The 20,871-nt window shown below is 42.7% G+C and overlaps 1 protein-coding gene across 1 annotated transcript in view; it reads left to right on the top strand.

The window, feature by feature from the left end:
* Positions 1-20,871, top strand: part of OXSR1 (oxidative stress responsive kinase 1) — an 85,863-nt gene that overhangs the window by 44,453 nt on the left and 20,539 nt on the right. Inside the window, exons 5-7 of the mRNA XM_033072813.2 lie at positions 7,912-7,967; positions 16,958-17,067; positions 20,379-20,480. Coding sequence (XP_032928704.1) covers positions 7,912-7,967; positions 16,958-17,067; positions 20,379-20,480 — 268 coding nt within the window. The remainder of the gene's footprint in view (positions 1-7,911; positions 7,968-16,957; positions 17,068-20,378; positions 20,481-20,871) is intronic.

Consider the following 20,871-nt stretch of genomic DNA (forward strand, 5'->3'; position numbering starts at 1 on the left):
AGATTGCTGAGACTGGGTCACCCAACAGAGGCTTTTGCAGCATCTCTCCAGCAGCTAAGTAATTGTTAAAATTGTCTTGTTCATCTGTTCTACCGTGATGGTACATGATGTGAATATAACACTTCAAAAAGATGGCTTTGGATATTATTCCCTGTTTTGGTGCACCAGAATTTCTGACCTTCATAGATCCTAAAAGCTGCATAGAAAGAGGTGCTTTAAACATTTATCCAGACTACTGCAGTCTTTTCATTCATGTCTTATGCTAAAGCAGGAGAAAAGGACCACTTGCTAAATTTGTGTGGTAACACATTGAACACACTTGAAAATTTTGCAGGGCTGCATCAGAAATTATTTTTTTATATTTACTAAATTGAATTATATCTTACCTTGATATTAAAAACTAAAGTTAATACTTTCAAAAACAAAAGTGAGACAATCCACACACATCTAAGACAACAAAGAAGTGCCGCAGAGAAATCTATCCCTTCATGGTAGCCTGGAAAGCATCACCAAGTGAGACTGGGAGTGCAGAGAGGACTTGTCTCCATTGTGCAGATACCTGACTTTATAACTACTTTCTCCATTTTATGGGGCTAACTGGATGAAATAGAAATCTTTCTTCCTTTGCTGGTCATGCTTAAAACCATTATCTTACAGATTTTGGAGAAGGAAGTCTTTGTGACAGGTTTCTTGTGAACCCTGGCTGTCTTGATTTTCTCTTCCTGTGTCACATTGCAGGCATGGGTGGCTTTGCAGATAGGGACAGCTCTTGGCTGCATGGGGAATACCTGAACCTTGTGTGTATAGAGATAGACTTACAGCTCTTCCAGACCAGGGTGCTTATTGCCTTAGGAGAGCTCAAGAAGGTCTCCATTTGTGTCAATTTTTCGTGGCCTAGTTTGATCCAAATTGGTTCTGTATTTGCCAGAATGACCTTTCATCTTTCCATGATGGCAGGGAGATGTGTGAATCACTGACATTCCTGTTCCTTGTGCTACCTGATGCAACTTGTACTCAAACTGGGGTGATGTGCACGTGGTAATTTTTTGGAGATTCCTATTTCTGAGTGCCCTAGGAATGTGTTCTGACATGCAGGAGTTGCTGCAGCATGATGGTGTCACTGGTATTGCCACGTGAAGCAAACCCACCTCCTTCCACATGAAAGAATTTGACATGAAGTACTGAAATAAGACCACTTTATAACTTGACTATTTCCCTCTGTTACCAGTGACTAAGGCAGGGTGTCCCAAAAATATCAGGGCCTCCAGGGGTAGGAAGAGACCTTGTGACTCCACAGCTCACTGTGTTGCTTTTCATGCAGCAGCTGTTAAAGGGTCTTTGTGCCTTGTCCCCACTGCAGTCCTTAGGAAGTAGGATCAGGAAATGGACAGGCTGAATAGATGAATTTGTGGAAGAAATCCTGTTACATTTTTAGCTGCAGTTCAATGTATGAAAGCTTGATTTTTAAAGCCTGCTGGGCAGAGAAAAAAGAGAAAAAACCTGAAGTTCTAACAGAATAGGAGGAGCTTTAAAAGTGTGTATGAAGTCTGAGATGGAGGTTTTCCCTTGCAGTAACTGCTGAAGGTTGTCAGAAGCGTGGGCTGTTTGGCAAATCCTCCTTGCCCTGAGCTGATGTTAAAGCAGTGATGTGCTTTGGGGTGAATGTGTGAGGCAAAGGCCACATTTGCAGGAGGAAGAAGTGGGACTGTGAGTATTGGTATGGTTAGATTATCTCCATGTTGGGAGGCATGCCTAGGTCCAGTGCTTTTCTGGCTAAAGCTGTTTTTTAAGGGTTTTGATTTAGCTGTAACAACTTGCCCCTCATTGATGTGCAGTTGAGGTTACTTGAGCACTGCTGCTGGGCTGGAGACTTGGCATGGATGGAGGAGTCCATGCAGGATTTGTGCTTGAGCTGCACCTCCTTTAAGTCTCTGTTAGGCTTGAACCATGTGGGAAGAGAAGGAATTAATGAGAGCACCAAAGCATCAGAGACAAAGTTGGCACAGGAATGAAGTGTGAGCTGGACATAATTTGCTGAGATAAAGGAAAATTGCAGGCGCTGCGATAACGGTGGCTGTGACAGACAGGGACACAGTGAGGGATGTGACACACTGCTGCCAGCCTCACTTCATAATAGAGGCTTGCACCGAGTTAGCCCAAGGTCTGCAACTCTTTCTGTACAGCCTCAGCATCTTCCCAGCCCCTGGAGCTGTTCAGACAACCAAATGACAGTGAATTTCAGGCAGATCTCCTGCAGCTTCCTGTAGTTGAGTTGTCCCTTGTCTGAGCTGCCAGAGTGACTTGACCTAAAAGAAATCAAATTTGAGTCGTGGTTTCTTGGGCCCCAAACCCTCTACTTAAAGCAGCAGTCCACTTCTGCAGCACTGGAAGGTGGAAAATTGAGAGGAGTTGTACCTAGTAAGTGCATTGTGGAACCTCTGAAAGATATTTTATGTTTTTACAATGAAGTGCAATGGGAGATTAATTTCTGTTTTGGGTCTGTTTGCCTATGCCAGGTGACAGGATGGAGTTCTCTCCCAAGAGATCTTCACTGCACTCAGTGATCTGCCTGGATCTAATGGGTGGGGCAGGGAGAAAACAAGTTCTTGCTGTGCTCTTAAAGCTGTGATGGAAGCTGCCAGTCCTTTCCAGTGGGCTTTATCTTCATGTAGCTCTGTTTGCAAAGCCACAGTCTGTCTCAGTCACTTCTGCCTTCCAAAGCCTTGCTTCAGACTGCTTAAAAAAACCCCAAAAACTTTCAAAAATTCCTGGTAACATTGGATTATTCATCTAATTTTCTTCAGCCATTAAAATAATTCAAAAACGTTTAACTATTCCCACCTATGTAACCTCCATGAAGGTGTAGCTTAAAAAATGCTTCCATCATTTTGACTCTTGGAGTTAATAATGAATTGCCTTGTGCTGCTGGCTCAGCTCCTGTGTGGAGGCTGTGTGTTTTACCACAGCCCAGCAGCTGTCAGAGCAGCTCAGAGAAGAGGGAAGCAGCAGTTGCTGTGCTCCCCTGATGCTGGGCAATAAAGCATGTCACTGGGCTGCAATCTGTGGGAGCCTGGCTGCTGCTGCTGGGCCCTGCTGCCAGTGGCCACGAGGACGTGCTGAGAGGGCTGTGGATGAGCAGGGATGGAGCAAGCTGTGGACTTGGCCCTCTCTTCCCTCCCCTTGTGCTGGGCTCAGCAGGGAGTGTGGAAGCTGCTCTGCCAGCTCTCTGCCGTTGGAAAACCTTCAAGCTCTGGGAGATGTTTCCAGCCTGGCTCTGCAGTCCAGTGCAGTGCTGTAACAGGCAGGAATTGCACCTCACCTGAGAGTTTGGGACTTTAGGTTCAGCACTGTGGTATGAAAATGTTAATGCACACAGCTTTTCTGAGCAGGAACAGGGACATGCTAATGTATAGCACTTTCAATACAATTACCTTGGATGCCTCCTCCTGTGTTGTACTGAAAGTGCTGACATTTGAGGGGGTAAAAATACAGATCTGCCTGCACGCTCTAAGCCTAGTTTACATTTTGCAGCTCTAAATGGTAAAACTCTTGCCTGTCTTCAGCTTTTTATATCTTTGTTTATAAGGCTGAGGAAAGAGGTGACACAGGTAACAGAATGCTATTTAATTGAGAGGAATGTTTGGTGGTAGAGGGACAATAGCACTCATTTGGTGTAAAATGTCATAGATTTCCTCATATTTAACTGTATGTAAGATATCATCCTGGAAGTATTTTGCAAATTACTCTGAGCAATGTCAACTCCAGCAATTGGTTGCTTTCAGCATAAATATTTTGAGTTATTCATTACCTTTAAAAGAAAATAGTAATTACTGCATCTTGCACCTTCTCTTTTTTTAAATGAAACTTGGCAGGACCTACCACTCCTTCCTCATGCCAAATTATGCACTATAGAGTTCAGTCCATGAAAATTTATTGTTGCAGTTGATGTAAATTGCATCTAATGGGCAAATGACTCATGGCTGTGCTTACACCAGCTTTGTGTTCCAAAGGCACATGCCAGCAGGTTGGAGGCAGAGGCAGAGTAAACAGGGCTTATCTGTTTCCCCTCCCCTGTGACAGTTTTCTTCTCACTGCTGGGTGCAGAGCTCCTGGGGTGACACTCTTTGCTCAGGTTCCTTCTATTGTGGTTGGGCTGTAAGAACCACTGTGGGGTGGGCCTGCAGATTGAGGGTGGATCTGATCATTTAGCAAGATTTTAAGGACTCTTTATAGTGGGAACAAGCCAGCAGGATGCTGTTCATGTAGCTTCCCTGTGCCCCACTGAAAAAATGAATGGTGGGGAATGTGGGAACATGGCACTTAAAACTGGGGGACATCATCTCATTGCCTTCCTGTGCTCCCAAATCTCCTGTAGCTGGAGCTTGGCTGGAATTTTGTCATTGGGATGAGATTTGGTTGTACTGCACCTCATGCCTTAGGGCCCAGCCCCTACCTGGAGGCATTAATGTGGTGTAACTCTTGTCTGGTCAAACGGGGAAGCTAAACCAGTTTGGAATGCAGATGAAGAAGGGTTTCTGCCCTGCTGTGAAACCTTTCAAGGCTGATGTGGAGAATCCAGCTCCGCACTGGAGCGAGTCCAAACCACTCTTCCCACTCTGGTTGTGAAGTACAAGGTAAATAAAAACATAGTTGTTATTTTGTGGAAAGGCTCTTGAAGGCTTTAGAAGAGAGAAAGATGTCAGCTGTGGAGCAGGAGTGTCCAGAACTACTCTAGCATTTGTTAAGCTATTGACAAGAAAGTTTACTCCAGCCTTCTGTAACTTCATTTAAAGTGTGACATAATTATTGTTTACGCTAAAGCTGCTTCCTGTTTCCACTATAGCAATTATGCCAGAGGCACACCGTTTATTCCCAGTGTATCAGCCCAGGATATGACCATTACCACATTAATGGGAAGTGCTTTCAAATTGTTACACTTGGCAATAACTGTATCCTGGAGTAACAAACTTCTCACCATTCAGCTCCCAAGTTATAAGAATCTCCTGATGAAAATAAACAGGAAAGCACTGATCGTCTTTCCCCTGCCCCATTGCTTCAAATGCACTTAATTTTAAATGTAATTTTAGAGGAGAACCTGCTTCAAAGATGCTGCTGCTGCACCAGTACATACTAAAAGGAAGGGCTTTGTGCCCACCCAGTTTTCAACCTGATGCTGTTGCAGTGCTGTTACACTGGGATGGGGAATGGGAAAGCTGGAAATTGTTTTTGTGGAACAGTGACTCCCCAAATATCTTGCTGCCCCATCAGTTTTGCTGCTCTGGGGTGGAGTGTGCCAGGCTGGGGTGAGTCTTTGCAGAAGGCTAGTGCCACATGAAGTGGTGATTTAATTCTGTAGTTGGACTTGGATATTTGGCAGCAGCTGTTTTGGCCTCTTGGATTTCATATTGTGGCCATGACTTGTTTTAATTTCTTGATCCAACTTTAAGCATCATATTTACTAACTTTTGTTTCCAATGGGAAAATAGTAAATTTTAATTAATCCAAGCTGAACTTAAAAAGAAAGCAAGCCTATTGATTTGAGGGGGTCATTTTTTATTATGGGATTCAATCTGAATGCTTGTTTTGTTACTTCTTGCATTCCAAACTTGCACTGTTGTGGTGGGATGGTTTGGTGATAGGGAATGCCTGCTGTTGCTATGCCAGTGGAACCTGCCAGAGTTGTTTTGGATTTTGAAGTGTGTGATAGTTGAGACATCATCCTTAGTTTTGCTTAAAATCTTCCCTGGCACTTCCTTAGTGGCTGAGTGTGGTCTGTGTGGGGGCTTGGTGAGCCACATGTGCAGTTCTGCCAGAGGGGAAGTTTGGACAGGCTGCACAATACTGCATGGCACAGCTCACTGGGGAAATGCTCCAGCATCCTGGGCTGCCTTAGATGGAAGAGGAAATTACTCTTACTCCACTAAGAGAATTAATAACTTCAACAGGCAACCTTGTTCTGTTCCTTTCCCCATAACCTGGAACTGGCAGGGCCTGGTGCATCCTGGCTGTCACAGGAGAATCAGCTGTGGGTAAACATTTCCAGTAGGATTGGAGAGTTTCCTGAACACCCTGTGTTCCCTCTGAATTAGTGCTGGTGTGCAGGGGGATTCCTGGAGGTGGCTGTGCCTGTGCCAAGCACATTTCACACTGTGTGAGCCAGCTCCTTACCTAGGACACAGCAGAACTTCAGTGCTGTGCTCTCGTGGCTCTGTGTGCTCCTGGATCCCAAAGGCATCTTCTGCCTAAATACTGGCAGGGAGCTTTTCCATTCCTCCTTGTTATAGACCATGAGCAGTTAGTGGGAGTGCAGGCCTCAGGTTTGTGTCTCATGGCAATTAGCTCAACAGCACCAATTATATTGGATTTGGCCATTAGCAATGGATGGCTACAGCAGGCCTCTTAATTCTGCATTTAATCCCTTCAGGTCCTTCATGTATTTAAGAGCATCCACTGATGCTGTGTTGTCTGCAATGGATACAGGAAGAACACAAAAATTGTGTTTCTGGAAGGCAAAGTCAGATGCTTGAGGCTGTATGAAACTCTGAAGTTATGTGACACATCTACATTATTAAAGCTTGCTCTCACACCTGTGCTTCAAATTGAGGTTAGGCTCCAGGATGGGCCCTGCTAGCAAGAGGTGTACATTTGGCATGACCTGAAATACCAGTTTGAAGGCTAAAGTTGCTGTCAGCTGCAGCTTGCTGTTGATCCTTAGTGGGACTGTTTTATAGACAGTTTTTGTTCTGCTGTGTGCTGGGGAAAAGCCTTGCTGTGTCACTGTTTTAGACTGGGTATTGGGAAGAGTCTGACAAATGCTAGTGCTGGAGAGGATGTGTTTAAAATTATCCTGGCCTGGAACTGGCAGTGGCCCAGCCTCCTCTCCAGAATAGCATAGCCAGGAAGGAGGAGATTTCCAGGGCCTGACTGGGGCTCTTTGGCCAGGCCATCACACCAGTTCTGTTCTCATGATGCACTAGGGAGGAGAGGAAAAAATAGCTTTGGACTTTCTGTATGTGAAAGGATTTGGAATATTTGCCAAAGGCAGTGGAGGGAAAATCTGCTTGTTTTGGGGTTGTTTTCTCCTTTTTGCTCCCATTCCACATGGGTTCCTGGGCAATGCAAGCTTAGCAGCTGTGCTGATGAACAGGGGTGTCAATTATGAAGGGCTTCTCTTGGCTTGGCATGTGGAGCAGCCTGTGGAAATAAACTGGAAAACTTCAAAGTGTTTGCAGTGATGGTGGTGTTCCCCTCAAGGATGGAGAAGTGTTGCTGTTAACCTGAAAACCAGAGCTCTTGGCTAGAAAGAGGATAGTACAAAACATTTGTAGCTCATTCTGGATGTTCTTGTGTGTTTATTCATTAAAAGAAAAAAAAAAAATATCAGGGAGGTTTTTTTCACTGACCAGGCTCGTTAAGCCAGGAGCAAAGAACATTTTTCTGCTCTCTGTTTTTTTACCAGTGTATGGGGCTAAACTGAGGAAGCATGGGAACTTCTCCAAGGCTGGAGAGCAGTGGGATGTGGGGCTGGGGGAGAACCAGATCCAACTCACTATCTCTTCAAGTTTCTCCCCATAAAAAGGGGTACATGAGTATCTGACCATTGCTGGGTTCACTTTTCACCTTTTATCTAACTCTAAGACCACCAAACCAATTTCCTTGCATTTTTTAAGGGTACCTTCTGCAAAGTTTTGATTTTTCTTTTCTGTGTGTAATGCCTAAAATGTTATCCATACAAATATTACTTAGTGCCTGTCTGCTGAAGTTAGTTAAGTCCCTATTTCTGCATGATTTGAGGCATGAAATACCAATATAAGAAACAAAGTACAAGAAATAATAACCTTTTAATGTATTTTTGTTGGTTGAAGTAAAGATTTAATGACTTCCACTTATTGTTGCTTTATCTTTCTGCAGGGATGTGAAAGCAGGAAATATTCTTCTTGGAGAAGATGGCTCAGTGCAAATTGCAGGTAACTTTCCTGGTAGCTTTGGGTAAACTTTAGGCATAATTGCATATCCAAAGAAATAGTTTAATGATTAATGCATAAAAATGTGAACTTCAAAAAGCCCCACAGTTCATAAAAGAAACAAAAAAACCCAACAACAAACAAACCACAAACCAAAACGAAAAGCCAATCCAGAGTTCATTATGTCTTGTTATCTTAAAATACTATTACTTGGACTAATGACAATCAGCAGATATAAATCATTTGATTGTCAAGTCCTCAGAATCAATAGATCAGATAAAATTCTTGGCACAAGCTAGTCAGGCTTTTACATCAGCAGATTTATAGGCCTGGAAGTGGAGTGCACAGACCTCACTGATTTATCATCGACATGTGAGATGGTTTTGCACAGGTCTGTGGTGAAGGGTGGGCAGATCCATCAGAAGGAAATGGGCATATCTGATGGTAAAAGTCACTTAGGGAAAGATCAGCTGGTCAAACTGCTCCTGTGGATGCTCCCTGCTCTGCTTCAGTTGAGCTGGATGGAAGAGAGGGTGTTTAAGTGGCTGCCCTGACCCAGCCCAAACTGGAAGTCTTGGAAGCAGTCATGCAAGGAAAAACTGTTAAGACAGTTGCTTTAGCTAATGCAGATGTGCCTGGAGATGTCTGCTGCAGTCACTGCTGACATGAGCTGCAGCAACAGAGCTGTGCTGGAAACAGTCCTGGCTTGGGATAGACCATGTGGAAAAGGGGATTGTGTGCAGTGCTTTACCTCCTGATCCTCTTCTGGTATTTTATTTCATACTTGTTCCTACAGACTTCACTCTTCTCTCCAGAAAACAAGAATTATGCCCCATCCCTGAAAACATTCAAGGTTGAATGGGGCTCTGAGCAACCTGTTCTGGTTGAAGGTGTCCCTGCCCATTGCAGGGGGTTGGACAAGATGACCATTAAAGGTCCCAACCCAAACTATTCTGTGTTTTTTTGATTATTATTGTAGAATATTAAGTAAGCCAAGATTTTTGGAGAGTACATTTAGAACCTGTGATGTTTGTTTTTCCTTCTCTTCCCAGTGTGCTGTTTTCCTATCCTGAGTACAATTTTTCTCCAGTTCTCCTTTCTCTCAGTACTGTGTTCTTCCCATGGGTCTTGTAGTGCCTTTCCAGTCCCAGCCACCTCTAGCTGGGGAGCAGAGCTCATGTCCCATCCTTCCAGCTTGGCAAACATCCCTGTACATGTGTAACATTTTTAATCCCAGATTTAATTGGGAAGAGCCATATCTTGTGTGACAAGGTCTCTTCTTTAGTGCCCTGTCCTGCTGGTAGAGTGCCAGCAGCGAGTCAGGCTGGTGTGCTGGGAGTTTGGGGATGGGGCAGTGACTGGTGTGTGAGGGAGAAGTGCCTGTAGCATTGTTTATTGCTTTGGAGTATCTGTTGCCTCCTGGAATGAAAGGTGTTGTTCTACTTCCTGGTGGAAAATCATGTTGCAATGCAGTTTTTTTTATGGGTAGCTCTGTTTTCTGCAGAGGACAATAAGCCCTTTTACAGGACAGAACACCTATTTCTGTTTAAAACCTGAGGTATCTTTGTTTTATTTTTTAAATCTCCTGGTACCCTTAATCCCTGCTGTTATATTTCTAATGAGGTGTAAATAATTCAGTTATGTAGCAGCTGATGGAAGGTAGAAAGTGGCTTCTAAAATGCTCAAAGGAGCAAACATTATACAGTGAAATCCTGCAGTTTTTTTCCATAATGGGACCAAGCTATAACAGGTTAGATCTGTAATTGCACAGAGCTCTTGATTCTGTTTTGGGAGAGGCTGCAAAAAGCTGTAGCTCTGAGTGTTTCTGCCAGCCTAGAGAAAGCTGCTTGGGTTTCTCTTCCACAGGGCTGTCAGGGCTTGGCTTTTTTGTGTTAAGGCTCACTGGCAATAGGTACCTGCTTGATAATTTTTTCTGCTGAACAGTTTTTAGTTCATAAATAGATTTAAGGTTGACTGGTCTTAGCTCTGTGCATTTCAGAGGATTTGTTTTGTCTGATTGTACATGTTCCCTAGGCTGAACTACTCGTGGTTTATGTGTGCAACACTTAAATGATGAAATTCATCTCGCTGCATATCCTGCGAAAGCAGCACTGAGAGATGTGCAAAGTTCCCTCTTTCCAAATTCTTTCTTAGAACATGCAGAAGGACCAACCCTGCCACCTTTCATCAACCACAGCAGGGCCACTAAACCGAGGTCAGAGGGTTCACTGCAGTGGCAGGAAGCACTTTCGTTTCTGTGGAGGCAGCTGATGACTTGAAAGAAATGAAAATAAATGAATGCATAATAGAGAAGAGCCTGACCTGGTCATAGCATGAGATTTTGTTTCTGTGGGAATTTCTGACACTTAAGCTTCCTTGCCTCCTGACCCAGGATGAAGTAGCAGAATTTCTGGGGAATTTTTTTGAGGAGGAAAAAATGCTGGAAGCAAACCAATCCCAATAAAACGAGATTTGTTTCAGGCAGATCAAAGCACTTGCCTTTGACAATAATATTAATGCATATTATGCATAATTCTGTTGATTATTGAGTGCTTTAATTATGAGCTGGATGACATCACTTTGTTCCCATGAAACAAATGCTCTGAAGTTTCACTGGAAAGTTACACCACGAGATAAAAAACAAAAGATTGATCAGCTGTGGAATGTAGCCTGAGGGTTGGAGTGAATGGGGCACCTCCCTACAAGGAGCTGGTTTGGTATACAGGAAAAATTTAAATCATGTAGCAGGGAAGAAAGACTTCCATTCTTTTATAATGACTCCTTCCTTTTTGCCACTCCTCTATCCAAACTGCCTGTTAACAGTTGTTAAGAAAGTCTTATCCAATCTTTGGCTTTTGTGACCTTGTGTTCCTGTGCACTTCCTACTGCTTGACACAATTCCTGTTCTTGTCCCAGATGAAATGTAATTCTCAAATTTAAATGAGGAATGTACATCTCAATCTAGAAATCCTTTGATGGTGGGAGAAAAACCAACGTGTATTTGAGTGATGGAAACCTCAGTGCAGGACTGTCCCTCCACAATGTGAATTTAATTGCTTGAAGCTTTCACTGTGTGGAATTCATGGCAGTAATTTTGCTGCAGTATTGCACAGTTCTAACCAGTGAAAATTAAAACCTCTTTTGTGAATTTTAGGCTGTGCAATTCTGTTAAGGCTGAACAGAAAAAGCAACTTGATGAAGGTGTGTTAGACACTTCTGATGTTTCTTCATGTTCTCAACACCTGAATTGGTATTTGTGCATATGGGGAGAGCCACTGTGGGAGCACTGTCAGTTGAGTGGCTCCAGGTAAGGAGATGGAGAGATCTGTGAGTTCTGGGGCATCTGCTGGAAGTGGGAATTCTAAAAATTCCTCTAATGGCTTGCACAAATTCCCAGCTTGAAACTCCTCCCCAAGTCTTATTTTTACTCATGGCTCTATTTTTAACTGTGTCGTTCCTTTGGCTTTCAAAAAGTGCATCCACTGAACCAAGGGGAAAATTGCCTTTAACAGATCCAGCTGACTAGTGAGACCTAAAGTGAGGCAGTTTGCTTCTATCTTAACATTTCTTTTTTTTCCCCCAAGGGCACTGGCTTGGACTTGTGGCTTGGCACCAAGTTTTTGGAACCTGTTACAATTCAGAGTGTTGCTTTCTCAGTTTGGAGTGTTCTCCTTCACACTGGATTAATCTGTCTTGTGGAGAGAGCAGGACTCTCTCCCTGATACCATTGTTCAGGGCTGTGCTGACAGTGGTTGTAATCTAAATGGAGATAGCCATGTTCTTTTGTGTTCCAACCTCTCCATGGCAATTACTTCATTTCTTTTAATCAGAACATAAAACCTCTTTGCCCTGGCATTTATCGTCTCCCTGGAGTCTAAAAGTGCACGGATAAAAACACTCTGTCAACATAAAACTGCATTGGCACCAGTATTGATGCATAAACCAGGAGATGGCTTCTTACAGTAAGCAAAGCTTTGCATTTGTCAGTTTATTTAATTATGCAGGACCTATAAATTACTGTGAAATGAAGTGAACATCTTGATGGACTGGAAAGGGATGGGAGAGGCTGAGGAGAAAATCTCCCAGAGTGCATGAGACTCACTCACTATGAAGCACTCTCCAGCTGTGGCATGTGAGCATCCTACTGATACTGAAAGCAGACTTAATTTTTTTTTTCTCTGATTTTATCCACTGGGATATTAAATAGTGCTGTCACCCATCTCTTGGAGATTGAATGTGACGATACAAGTGTCTGAGAGGAGCACATCCCTCCATGTGTGGATTTTTTTGGTTGTGGAGACAATAACACAACCCCTTTGGGATTTAAAACCAGAGAATTCTCGAGGTGCCACAGTGTCAGCCATGGCCTGGGCAGGCTGTGTTGCCAAGCAGTTGAAGTAGATAGAGATTTCACTAAGTCGTTCAGGACTTGCTAATTGATCCTGGGCAAATTGCCTAACCCCTCTCTCTTTATCTATTTATAAAACGGGGATAGTTAAGGCCAGGCAAAACTTGTGTAACTGAATTTGTGTAACTTTCCACAAATCCATGCCAGCTTGTCACCGGTTCGCTGTGTTCCTGACTGCTCTTAATTCATTGCACTAAAATAGCGCTCTGCATAAACATCGAGCTATGATGCAGGCAGTGTCATTCCCCACTTTCCCTTAGGAAACTCTCACTTTGGGAGATGAAATTGCCTGAACAAGGGGCAAGGCACAAATCTAACTTGGGAGGGGAGTGTTGATTGCAGGGCTCACTCGAGGAGCCTGCTTTATATCATGAACACCTTGGAGCTTCTTCTCCCTTTCAAAAAAAATTAAAAAAACTTCAAGTATTTTTCTCTATGCTTGGTGGAATCTTTTAGGGCCTCTCCTGCAGCAGTGAGTTGTGAAATAACTTTTTCTTTGTCACTTGTACTATCTGTGTTCCCTGAAGAGATGTTGCATTGTTTGCTTGTTGAAACCACTTGTGGACGTCTCTGAGGGCGGTGGGTGGCGTCACCCAGCCTGGGCTTTGTCATCCTGAAGTTCCTTTGTGGAGTAGGAGGACAAGTGTGCATTTACAGATCCAATACCACTGTGCATCCATCTAGACTTTAAAAGGAAAGAAGCCTTTGATTCTTGTTCTCCACTAATCTTCCTTTTATCTGGTGTCCTACCACCTGCTGCGTTCTCAGCGCAGAATTGCTATTTATCACTGCCTTCCTCTTCTTGCTGCCAGGTTCATTCATCTTCAGTGCTCTAAAAGCTTTAAGGTTTACAGGAGAGCACCAAGTACAACAGCAGATATTTTCTGATGGTGAACAACTGAACAAGAAGGAAGGTAACCAGTGAAAAAGAACACTTAGTGTTGTCTCCTGAAATGCTTCTTGTTTAAAGACAACTCCAAGTGATTTTGAAGTCAAGATTTAATTATTCTGTTTTTTCTGCCCCTGTTGAAGTTGAAAACGTCTTTAGGGTCTGATTCAAGCACACCAAACTCTGTAGGAGCCCTTCTGATATCAGCAGTTTTTGGTCCTGGCTCTTGGTGCACATTCTTCTGTTCTTTCCTTTCTGTGTACCTTGTAGATGGCTACACCCAGTAACAGGTACTTGGGCTTTTAGGATTAAGGTGATACTACAATATGAGATGGCCAAGGAGAGATTATCTTTAACAGCTGACTTTTAAATTTGGATAAAACAGTCTAGAGTATGGTAGAAATGTATCTTCCTGAGAGACACACCTGCAGTGGTACCTGTTGTGATGTGCTCCTGCCACTGCATTCTTGTGTTGCTGAGTTGTTTGTGCTGGGTCTTCCCTTTCAGCTTCTACATTTCCTGAGTGACCAGAGTAGTTTTTAAGTTTGACAATTTGGATACCTTGGTCCCAGGAATTGTTGCCTCATGGCATTGCTGTTTCCAACACTACTCTGCAGCTTCAGTGCCACTGTAGAGTGTCCTGTATGGTTTGCAACACGTGTTTCTGCTGTAGAGACAAAATTGGCCATATTTTGTGCAGAACCTGCATCAGCAGAATTGACATTCCCAGCCTGGATTTTGCTGTGTTGAGTCTGGAGATATATATCTTTATGGGTTTTTTTTTTTAGCAATCTTTGGGTTTAAATGACTGAAACAGCTTCAACAGATTAATCTTTCCTACACTCCTTGGAAAAAAAAAATCCCACCACTTTCATCCAGACACCCTGGAGACTTATTTGCTATCACATTGCTGGAAGTCTACAGTTTTTGGGCTCCTTTAGGATGTCTGACAGTCACTGGATCCCCAGCAGTGGTGGTTACTGGTATTACAAGCCAGCTCCAACTGTTTCCAATTCCTCCCTGTCTCTGGTGATTCAGTCCTTTCCAGTTATCACTGTAGTGAGCCAATATAAACTACGAGCTGCCAAGGAGGAGTACAAATGTGTAAACACTTCAGAGCTATCCTGAATTTCATGGCTTTTCCCATTTTCTAGAGTTAAATTAATTTGCAATAACGTGGTTCTGTTTTAACCTTTCTGGGGGCAGAGAGACTGAGGTGCAGATGGTCCCAACTGCTCAGAAGTAGGAATTGAACCCAAACTTGTGGTTGAGGTTGTGTTTTATTGCTTTGCAGATATTTCCTGAGAGCAGGCACATTCTTATCTGAATAGCTGGGGCTTGGATAAAGTTAGTAAGATGACATTTGAGAAGATGGTCTCAAAGTCATTCCTTACAGGGGAGTAGTACAGGCTGTTTGAGCCTGTTTTAGCCCACTGGAAATGAGGGAAATTATTTGGGAAAACATTAAATAAATCAACCATGTAATGAAATAAACTTTAATTCCATTTAAGCTTCCTTCAGATGGCAGATGTAGGGGCCTAATTTCCATCTGGAATTTATAAACCCATGTTTGATGTGAGATGTGGTGAATACTGTGTGAAGGACTTGTGTTTTTACTGCTGGAATGCTTTTGCTTTGAATGGCATTTCCTTTCCCCTCAAAATGACTGCATGGAAACTTGAGGTAAGATAATATGTGCAAGTGCAAGTTCAAATACAGCACATCACAATAAAATGCTGATGGCACTTGGACAAGTTTCTGTTAGTATTACCTTATTTAAAAGAACTTCTAATTGCCCTTGTGTTTAGAACAATAGATCTTGGGAGGCTTCCTGTAATGAGCAGTGAAAGGCAGCTTTACTCTTAATCTCTTAGCTCCTGCAGTTTCTGAGAAAAGCAAAGATGATGGATACTCACATGGAAAATCTCAAAGCAGAAACCACTGTTGCAAAAAGTGCAGGTTTCCAGAAGATTCACATTGCAGTACTGATGGGGACAGTGATCCATGTAGATGTGCTTAAACTTCAAGCAGATCAGGAAGCTAAGATGCCTTTGGGGACAGAAAAAGAACAGGACAACACATCTGGAAGAGCTGAATCTTAATGATAAGCCTTTGTTAGTGCTGGTTTCAGCTCTGTGATTTCTATGTAACCTTCTTTAATGTCATCTTGTAGTTACCTGCATCCAGTACTTCAGTGAGCACTAATTCCTGTCCTGAAGTCTCTAAGTGAAGTGAGCTGGAAGCTTTCAGCATCTTCTGAGTGATAACTTCAGAGGTGTTTTTTAAATACTGAAATCCTAATGAGAAGTGGCTTATTGCACTGCTGGTGTGAGGCAGAGGAACTGGGGACAGTCCTCATATAGATAAGATTATAAGGAGGGATCTTATATTGCAGTTAATTCTTCAATTTAACATCCTTAAGTCATGGAGTAAGTCTAGCTCCTCTGGCCACAGAGGCAAAAGTTTTTACATTTTGCATTGCCAACAGCATTTCAAGAATTTTCAAACCAGTTGTGATCAATAGTGTTCTGTTTTTATGTTAAATATCCCTGGAATTTCAGAGAATTGCTCTCCAAGTCTGTCATCAAAATTGGTGTTTGAGATTATGTTTGCTTGTACTGTGCTGAAAAAAAATGTATGTGGATTAAGTTATGGGGAATTGAGTTATATATTGATTTATAGGCCCCTTGCAGGCCTGCAATACAGCAATACATAAATAGTGTAGCTTGGAACAGGTTGGGAAAAAATACAGTTCTATATTAAGTTTCTCTGTCTTTTTTTTTTTCTCCAAACAAAGTGCCATCTTCTCTTGAACGACTTGGTTGCCAGATCTTTTGTAATGCTTTTCTCTGAACAAACACACTTTATCCCATTGCTGTCCCTGTATGCTGCTACTGGTAACAGATTCTATTTTCCATGTCATTCTTTAATGCATAAAACATGAGGTTAGGGCATAGTTTTCATGTAAAAAGAGTGATTTATTCCAAGAAGTGCAATTACCAGTGAGTGCACCCTGGTTTGTGGAAGGTGTTCCAGGTGAGGTGATGCTGTGCAGGGTGTGAATCAGTCTCTGAGGCTCCCCTGGGACACTCAGGCTGGTTTGTTTGGTTCAGTATTATCAGGAACCAGTCCAAGGTCCTGTTAAAGCACTGAACACTTCAACCGTGGAGGATTATCAAATAAAGCATATTCTGGTAATAAAAAATCCAAATAAAGGGCTGATACCTCAGTTAGGACAGTGAAATGTTTTCAAGGCACTTTTTCTGCACCCAACTTGATTGCTGTGGGTGTTGCAGGATGCTGCTTGAGGGTCAGTGCAGTTATGTGTGTATGCAAATGTAAATACAGCTCTGGCTGGCAGGGCAGGTTTGTACAGCAGCAGGGCTGCTGGGGGAGTGTGGGCAGGCTCTAATGTGACCAGTGGGCTGTAATGCAAAGTGGAATTTTCCTCTCTGCCGGCCAGGGCTGAGAGCTCTGCTGTCCCCAGCAATTGAATGGTGAACTGCTGAATGGCAGTTCATGTACCAGCACTTAGCTAACTGTTGATCATTCCTCCTTTATTAGGAAACCCCTCATGCGTGACTGCATGGTCTGGTACTTAATAGGTGGCTGGGAATATGAGGGGAAAGAAGGGGCAGCCCTTCAGTTTGCTCAGGATGTGTTCTTAATAAATTCTCCTTTTGTTTTTTTTTTCAGACTTTGGTGTTAGTGCGTTCCTGGCCACTGGTGGTGACATTACCAGGAATAAAGTCAGGAAAACCTTTGTGGGCACACCTTGCTGGATGGCTCCAGAAGTTATGGAACAGGTGAATTGTTTTTCCCAGTGTCCTCTGAACTGATCTGCACCTGGAATTCCCTGCTATCAGCAATGATATTTATTTCTAACTAAGATGATAAATTGACATCCTGAAGGGTTTTCTTAAAACCACAGGATTTCCTTAACTTGCCTATTGCAGTCAGACTGGGGAATGTTAAGTATTTTGTAGATTTTTTTGCCCCATTGCTTCTCTTCATGCTCCTGCCTAAGGTGAGGATGAGACAGCTCAGTTGCATAAAGAAGATGAACCTGCCCCTCCCTTTTGCATGAATGTGAGATAGAATATAAATAGTTCCACACGTGGTAAATATGCAGATTCACAGCTCAGTAACGTGCTCTTCTGCATCTGCAAACACAGGAACTTGGGGTGGGCAGTTGTGACATGTCAGAGTGGGGAGTTAATTCAGTGTAATAACATGCATTTGACTTCATTCAGGTTTTTAACTTCTCTTGGCTTGTGAGTAAATGCTGAGCAGTGCTTGCATCTCCCCCTTCTTCCTCTGCTCTTTTGGATCACTAAAAGATGGCACACTTCTTCCACTTGCCCATGGAGAAATGTCACTTTTTGTCCTCCACTGCTTCTAGACCAAACTACAGAGGCTTTGTCTGTGTGACTTCTGATGAAGGACACCTGCAAACTTTGTTTAATGTAAAATTGCTGCCCATTCCTGAGCAAGATTCACAGAGAAAACACCACAGTCTTACCAAGGCATTTGCAGTAGCTGTTGATGGCATTGATGTTCACTGCCATGAACATTCCAAAATTTATCCCTCATCCCCTTAAAATCAGTTTGATAGAGACCTGAATTTCTGACAGGTGTGCTAAGCAGAAATATAACTGGCTATAAATGGGTTTCCTTTTTTCTTTCCAAATTTTTTTAAACAAAAATATTTAAGAATTTGTTTTGTTAAAGTAAATCCACCTTGATATATTTCTCCTTGCTATTGTTCCCAATAAAATATTTTGAAGCTTGAAAGGATCTGAAGTAAGACCCCCATGTATATCTGTATTTAAAATGCAGCTAAATCTGAGTGCATTAAATGGCATTTTAATGCATCTTTTTCTACACCTAAATCTTTTTGAGGAATGGAGATAATTTTGGAGTAGCTTAAATCGATTATTGATTAAGGATTGTTCAATGTTTGCCCTTTTCAGTGGCTCCCCATGGTGGCACTGAGGGGCTGGTGCATTCCAGCACCTCCTCAGAGTGCAGGTCCATCAGGGCAGAGTAAAACCACACTTGCCATGTCAGGGTTGTCTTTGCAAACTGGAATCTGAGCTGCTGCTTCACTGTCACATTCTTCTAGATTTTTTTATTTAGTGCTGAGTTAAAAATAAATCAAAATAGAGCATTTGGTGTTTCTGAAGCTAGACCAGAGCTGTCCTTTGCTTTTCTGTCCTGTGTGTCATGCCCAAGGCTCAGCAGCCTGGCCAGGACCTAATGGTGCTGTCTGGGCTCTTTGCAGCTGCAATCCTCAGGACAAAAGGGAAAAATCCCCTAAGGATGGAGCTAAAAACGGGAAATAAAGATTTCAGTAACAAAGCGAGGGGTGGATCCCCACAAATATTTCCAAAGGAGATAAGTTTTTTACTGAGTGCAGTACCTCCAGCAAGGCTGTGCACATCTAACCAGTTCCAAATATCATGGTAAAGCAGTATTTGGAATGCTGGTGAAGCTGATGTGAAATCCCTCAGTGTCCATTCGATGATCTTGCTGCCTTCCAGCAGGTGTCACTCTGAGCCCCTGGATCCAGCCTGGAACAGGGACAGAGGGCTTGCTCCAGGCTGGCCTTTCAAACGTAGATATTATCGACCCAATTCCATCTGGTTTACTTCAGCACCATTAAATTCTTTCAGAATGTTAATATTTGATTGCTCAACATTGTCTTTTAATGTATGCTCGCTTGATGCATTTATGGCAAAAAAAAAGAAGTTGATGAGAAAAATAAATGTTGATACAAACTAACTGCAGGGTGGTGACTAATGTATTGGACAGATGTCAAGATGAACTGCTGCAGACAGTTTTGAGCTTTATAGCTTTCACTTGCAAGCAGGATTATATGAAATAATGAAAAAACCTTGCACTAAAAAAGTTAAAATCTTGTCAGGAAATTGAGAATTCTACAGTGTATTGGTGTACTGCAAGAGTAACTCAAAGATGGAGCTAAGAAATGCCCAGAAGTTATTCTCAAAACCTAAAAATAGCATGGGAAGGCAAAAAACCACCTTTGCAGTGTATTTCTTCTTGTCCTGTGCTCTTTTAAATGTTACTAGATATCTGTTGCTTATTTAACTGTCTTGAAATCTGTTCAAAGTCATGGCATCTATAAACTGAGACACTTCAAGAAACATTTCAGCCTTTTTGGACTCATGAAAATTGTGCTTACAGGGTGGAAGAAATCAGTGCAAGATATAAATTCCTGTCTCTATAACAAGTTTCAGTCCAGCTCTAGTATTACATGACAAATAGTGCAGGAGGGGTTTTTGTTAGTTTGCCAAGATTCAAGATCATCTTTAAGGTAGCTTGGGGAATGCTTTTTGGCTGCATCACAAGGAGTGTCTTTCTGAAGCTTGTTAGGTTAACTGAGCACAGCACCCCTGTTAGCTCTGCTCTGATTCAAATTTCATTTTTCCATAGTGCAGTGACAAGAAACACAAACCATCCTAAGCAACCAAAACACTTTGATTTTGGGAGCTGCTCTTGAAGTTAGGACATAATGTCTCTCCCCTGCTTTGGCATATGAAATATTTTTTCCTGTGCAGGAGGGGAAGTAAATGCTATAAATTTTCCTGAACAAGCCTGTGTTTAATGTCAAGTGCAGAAGCTACTGTTAATTAGTGGAGGGAAACATTAGTCTGCAGGCAGGAATGAGGGGCTTTTACTGGGCTGGTGTGTTGTGAAATTCCAGGATGGAGCATATTTGCAGTCAGGCTGATTAAGTGGTTGACTAAAAGTGTAGTGAGGCGGGTGTCCCAAGGGGTAGCAGTCCATCTATTAACTGTGAGAGTTTTATTACACTCTGTAATGACTCTGTGTCTGTGTGTGGAAGTCAGAGCCTGAGCCCAGTGCCCCTTTATGTTCTGCAGTGGAGTTTATGGCAGAGCAATCCTGGTTGTACAGTGCACAATCATGATTTTCACCAGACTGTGACTTCTAAAAAGAGGAGCTGGGGGGAGAGAAGGGAGGAAGTGTTTCCATCTCTGTAGTGCTGGCCTTTCCAAATTCATGGGGAAAGGGTGTGTGAAATTAATGTAGGACAGCAAGAGGCTCATGATAACATGCTCTAATATTTTTCCAGGTCAGAGGATATGATTTCAAGGCAGACATCTGGAGCTTTGGGATCACTGCTATTGAACTGGCTACGGGAGCAGCTCCTTACCATAAATACCCACCGATGAAGGTGAGCAGATCTCCAGATATTCATGGAAATTAAGGGATCAGTGTGTTCTGTGGATGTTCCCAGGAATTTGGCTAGCCTGTTGTACAGAAGAGTTTGTCCTCCCAACTTAGCATGTTGTCCTTTCAACCTGCACTTGTGGATCGGGATGTTCTTGGATGTATCTTGAGTCACCTTTTAAAAATACGCCATTTCATCAGCATTATCTGAAACTGCAGTTTTTATTTAGATCCTGAGTCTCACTGTTCTTAAGGAAAGTGCTGTGTGTTTTAAACCTCTGAAGTCAGCAGATGTTTTTAGGGTTATAAATAATGATCCAGAATGCCTTAGGGGCACCCAGTGACACTTGGCTAGCCATTCTTTCTCCTCACTGATAATCCTTCTCAGTGCCTCT

The sequence above is a fragment of the Catharus ustulatus genome, chromosome 1, assembly GCF_009819885.2.
Source record: "Catharus ustulatus isolate bCatUst1 chromosome 1, bCatUst1.pri.v2, whole genome shotgun sequence".
NCBI classification, from domain to species: Eukaryota; Metazoa; Chordata; class Aves; order Passeriformes; family Turdidae; genus Catharus; species Catharus ustulatus.